The sequence below is a fragment of the Cyclopterus lumpus genome, chromosome 14, assembly GCF_009769545.1.
Source record: "Cyclopterus lumpus isolate fCycLum1 chromosome 14, fCycLum1.pri, whole genome shotgun sequence".
NCBI classification, from domain to species: domain Eukaryota; kingdom Metazoa; phylum Chordata; class Actinopteri; order Perciformes; family Cyclopteridae; genus Cyclopterus; species Cyclopterus lumpus.
This window is the reverse complement of record NC_046979.1, coordinates 5,678,066-5,683,706: the sequence shown is the minus strand read 5'-3', so window position 1 is coordinate 5,683,706 and position 5,641 is coordinate 5,678,066. Positions and strand designations below refer to the sequence as shown.

General features: G+C 36.5%; 1 protein-coding gene across 1 annotated transcript in view; it reads right to left on the bottom strand.

The window, feature by feature from the left end:
- Positions 1 to 4,181: 4,181 nt before the first annotated feature.
- Positions 4,182 to 5,641, bottom strand: part of LOC117743134 (hexokinase-2-like) — a 15,390-nt gene continuing 13,930 nt past the window's right edge. Inside the window, exons 11-12 of the mRNA XM_034550924.1 lie at positions 5,492 to 5,641; positions 4,182 to 5,017 (exon numbers count right to left, since the gene is read on the bottom strand). The exon at positions 5,492 to 5,641 is cut by the window's right edge and continues 84 nt beyond it. Of these exons, the coding sequence (XP_034406815.1) occupies positions 4,828 to 5,017; positions 5,492 to 5,641 (340 nt within the window). The 3' untranslated portion in view covers positions 4,182 to 4,827. The remainder of the gene's footprint in view (positions 5,018 to 5,491) is intronic.

The window sequence follows — 5,641 nt, the reverse complement described above, 5'->3', positions numbered from 1 at the left end:
TCTTTTAAGGGTTAAGATTCTGCTCCCTGTGCCACAGGAGGAAATTCTATAAATATTGAAACTATATATATATATATATATATATATATATATATATATAACTATGATCAGTGTACATACACGAACAGTTAAACCAAGCCTTCGCTAAGTGAAGGGGAAGTGAAATGTGAGGGCAGCCCCCTTTAGCCGATGTGATTTAACAGCTCGGTGATTTTGTGGAGAAACGTGATCACACTCTCAGGACTCATGCAGGCCTATCATGGTGTGAGCATTTTTTTTAAACTGCTGTTGCTGGTGGTCTCCAGTAGAGGGAGGAAGCACGTGTCTGTTTTTAACCCCCCTTCCCCCCTCTCTTCCCTCCTCCCTCCTCCCTCCATGAGGCTGCAGCATGACATTCATGTAGAAGCAGGCCTCTGATAAAAAAAAAAAACGCTTTGTGCTCAAGAAAACGAGCTATAATTATTCCAATCTCATGTTCACTCGGCTCTACTTTGGTCTACGCATTACATTTGTTTATGATTGTGTTTAATCTGAAGGTGAAAATCAACAAAGGCTCCAGGGAAACTAAAATAAAGGAGTGAGACGTTATTAAAGTTGATTTTCAGGCTTGTAAATTCATGATTCCCCTCACACTCTATGAATTATATAGTTAACAAAATGGGACTTTTATAATTTCATGATGATTTTCAGTGGTGGAAGAAGTATTCAGTACATTTACATAAAGTAGAATAACATGTAAATCTACAGGCTATAGTAAAATGTATGTACCTGAGTAATTGTACTTAGTTACCTTCCCTAGTTCATATTTAATAATGTATAACTATGCATACCACCCTTTGCAAATACTCCACTGCAAGACAAACATCCTGCATTCAAGCACATATTGTGCAGTAAAATGTTTCTCTTAGTGTTTTCGCAATTACATATGAAGTTTCTGGATTAATAAAACTGGTGCATTGATGTGTATGTTTCATTTATATACTGCTTTAATCTACAGCGCCCTGTGAGAACCGTGGAAGAAAAACAGCCCCGTTTTCAGCTTTGTGACGATGCATTTTAAATAGTTTATTTAGCTGAAGCAGGAGGAGGAGGAGGAGGAGTTCCTCAACACTTAAAGGAACACTTCCTCCTTCAGTTTATCACAAATAATCAAAGATCACATCTGGAGATACGTGGTTTTCACTGCACAGGAAGGGGATCGAAAACATACATCTGAAAAGTAAGTCAAGCTGCAGACAAATGAAGTGAAAAAAAGTAGAAAGCATGAAATGAATAACAGCTAATAAAGCACAATTGTACAAGGCACATTTATGAATTTATATATACATCTATACACTAATTTGCAGAAAAGACAAACTTTTTACACACTGCATGACTTGCATGGTTTGTGTGCATGAATAGATTCTGTGCCGCAGCTTTGACTCCAGTGCTGCAGTACCGAGACGAGCAGATGGAGTGACCCTTTGCTTTCATCCTCATAACACCACCCGTGTGGCAGGAACGGGCTGCAGCAGCAACACTTTGTCCTCTGCATGTCAGCAAGAACTGCAGCAACACAGTTGTGGCGGCTTCGCTGCTGATTAAATGAGTTATTCTGCAGCGCAGCACGCTGATGGCATTTTCACCCACTAATAAAGTAGATTGTACTCATGTAAGGCCGGGCAGCCACCGTGAAACAGCTCAGGTGTTATAAGATGAATAAGGCGCGTCTTCTTTAGTTTACTATCAGATAAATATTAATGGACATGCTTCTCAGTTCCTTTACATATTTTACCGGGAATTAGTGATGGAAACGGAACGCGAGCCTAGTTATTTAATCATGTTTCTTGGTATTTCATAATGTAGTTGCTGGTGGGACAGACCATAACAAAGTTAACTGAGAAATCAGAGGAGTAATTACTGGACTAATTCATAATTACATTATATGCCTAACGTCAGGCTCAGCAGAATACATTTATTTATTTTTTACTTAAAAGATTATAATTGCTTGGATTTCTCAAAATGTACAGCAATTTGCACACTTGTGTGGATTTAACTTTTGTGTTAGTACTTGTTAAGTAATGAAGTAAGTAATGAACAAATAAATATTACGTAAGTTTAGTATAGAATATGACGTATAGAATAGGATGTCGTAAAAAGTAATACAGAAATCACCATGTATGTTGGAAAAAAAGTCATGAAAAAGTCATAATTAAGTATGTTCAAAGAAATTATATTATAGTATGTTGAAAAGTCTTTGAAACATGTCTTAGTGTATAGTATGTCCAATATGTTGTTTTGTATGACATACTTTATGACCTTTTTGGACATACATTTATCCATCTGCCTATCCAACCATACACTTCGGTTCAGTGAAATCCGACTTATTAAATATGAATCTCAATCTTCTTTTGCTAAATAAACAAATGCAGTAATAACAGCGGTTGAAGTGTTAAAGGCACAGTTCAGTTTTGGGCATTTATTATCTGGTAGTGACATTGACCGGTGAGCGTTGTGGACAGAGAACTGTGACATCATGACATCTATTGCTTCTGTCCACCCGGGGAGAGGGATCCTCCTCTGTTGCTCTCCTGAAGGTTTCTTCACTTTTTTCCCTGTGAAACGTTATTTTTGGGGATTTTTTCCTGATCCGATGTGAGGTCAAAGGTCAGGGATGTCGTATGTGTACAGATTGTAAAGCCCTCTGAGGCAAATTTGTAATTTGTGATATTGGGCTATACAAAATAAACTGAATTGAAAAAATAAACTGAATTGAATAGAACTGCCACCACTTTAAAAAATACTGCTGCATATTTTTTGCTAAACTCACAGGACAACATGGCAGGAAATGTACGGAAAATTACATCTCTGGCTGTATTCAGTTTCTCTCAACAAAAACATGGTCAGTATCTTTTTTTTTTCACCAGATGAATTCAAACTCTTAACAGCAAATGAAACATTATTCTACCAATACCCAGATAACGTTTTAAAAAGCTGCAGAATATTCATTGGTTGAAAACCAGGATGTAAACACTGTTAACGCTGTCATTATTACACTGTAGTTTGCACCGTTAGCGCTGTTATCGCCGTTAGCTACGAGCTGTCGGCTAGCTGCCGCCACGTTGAGAGGCAACTGAAATGCTCCCGATCTCAGATCTTTTTCTTGCCCCTTTAAAACCGTAAACATCAGTATCACGACAGAAAAACAAGTCTTACTGCTTTGTGTTAGAAAGATTTCCCTTTATTTCACCTTTGAAACAACATTTTTTTTTAAGCAGCTTAAGAAAACCTACTGTATATATATATATATATATATATATATATATATGCATGTATAATATAAATATATGTATTATAAATGTGTATATATATATATATATATAGATATCATACATTTATATATGTATAATATTATATATATCCATATATTATATATACATACACATTATATATGTATATATATATATATAAATGTATAATATATATAATATATGTATGTATATTGTATATAATATATACATATAATATTATATATACATATCCATGTATATATATATATATATATATATATATATATATATATATATATATATAGTATATCTATATATAAACTGTGGTAAGCAGGTTTCAAGTAATACACATTCATCATCACATTGACCCTTCCTTTAACTGTAACACCTGCTGTAAATTTAACTACACAAAAGAGTTGCCCTGTGAATCAACGCAGCAGGAAGCTGGACGGAGCTCCAGAAACTTCCTAAAGCGAAAGAACTGAGTAGCAATGGAGAGCAACAGACTTAAAGTCCACCGCCACATTGCAGCCACCGTGAGGCTTGTTGCATTCCTTTCAGTGCAGAAAACGAAAACAACTGAATGGACCAAAAAGCAGTAAAAAGCTTTGCATTGTGCTTCCTCTTTTCTCAAGATACAAGAACGTTGGTCGACTGCTGCTCTTATATAGCAACATATCAAAGCTTTGATTGGCCCATTCTAAAAGTGAGATTTTATCAAAGAGTGCAAACCCGAAAAAAACAATATATTTCCACTCACCCTAAAATCCATAATTATTTGCTCATACATATTTCCTATATTTAATGTCTGGCATCTCAGCTGCTTATAAAACTGGAACACCGATTGTGAAAAAAAAGGTAGTTTTGGTAGTGCCTTTCAGAAGTATGTAAACGGATGTTTTTCTATTTCAGTTAACGTCTTCTTTTTTCTTTATCGAAATAAAACTGGAGTCAATTCAATTAAACAGGGGGAAACATTTCAACTGAAAACAGGGATTTGAATTGAATGACAGTTCATTTAAAATAACTGGAGGTGTGTTCACCCCCAGTGATAAATGGTGAATATGAATAATTAATCAGTGATGAATTATACATATAAGATAATAAAAAAAGTATTTTCTGAAAAATCGCAGTGCCTCCATTTCAATTCATCTACTTATCTGACAATTGATTACTTAAAAAAATATATATATATATTTTTGGTACTTTTGGCTCTGATAAAAACATTTACTCAGCATGCAGAATTAACCTACAAATATGTATTATTCTACATAATATAATTTGTTGATGAGGTAACTCTTAAAAGGTGCACTGTGGAGTTTTCTTGGAAACAAAAGTCATGTGAAATGTTCTTTACATCCTGCATTGTTTACATCCATGTTTACTAGTTTTCTTTTTCTCCATCTTTGCTGGCACCATAGAGATAGAAGAGCAGTAGAACGAACATTTCCATTAACAAATAATTAAAAAAAAGAAAAAAAAAGAAAAGCTCGACTCACTGCAGAAATAAAACACACTTATGTAAATTTAGTTGGATGAGAATACTGAAAAAAAACTATCAATCTTCCTCCTCTTCATCGTCGACCTCACCGTCACTCTCCTCCAACAGGCGGGTCTGGTGAGCCAGCCGCTGCGCCACGGCCGTTACCATGGCAGCGCCCTTCCCGCTGCCGTCCTCCGAGACGAGGAAGGTGATGTCACAGTCGGGGGCGAGGAGGCGCACCGTCGCCCGGAGCTCCTCGCTGAAACTATGAGGAGGAGAGGAGAGGAGAGGAGAGGAGAGGAGAGAAGGATTGAATGGGAAGACAAGAGAAAATATTCAGTGCAAAATATATTCAGTGCAAAAAAATAAATATATTTAACAAGTAGAATATATTACACACTGTCACGAGAAAGTGTCTTCTGGAGAAATATCTTTGTTAAAATAATACAGGGGCAAAAGGTGAAAGTGGGACTTTTAAGCAGCGAGATGCTTTGATTTGTGTCATTTTCTTTTCAGGAAGTTTACTTCCGCCTTGTGTCTGTTCATACGCACATAAATATGATTTTATATCTCCATAAAACTGATCTGTCTTCCTGGTTAATTTGCTTGGTGGATGTTTTCCTCTCATCACCAACTCAATGATAGTTTGACTTTTTAGAAAAAAAACCCCAAAACTACACAAATTCATGGAAAACATAAACATAATTTGTGATTTGTGATCTTTCTTGACTGGTCTTACTTGGGGTGTTTTTTGTAGACCGTCCCGTCTACCCCCACGGTGGTCTTTAGATGGTCCAGCCGGCGGTTGACCCGGATACGGTTGGCGAGGGTTGCCAGGGCGGCGCCGCACAGACGAGCGGAGCGCGAGGAGACGGCGTTGCAAACCAGA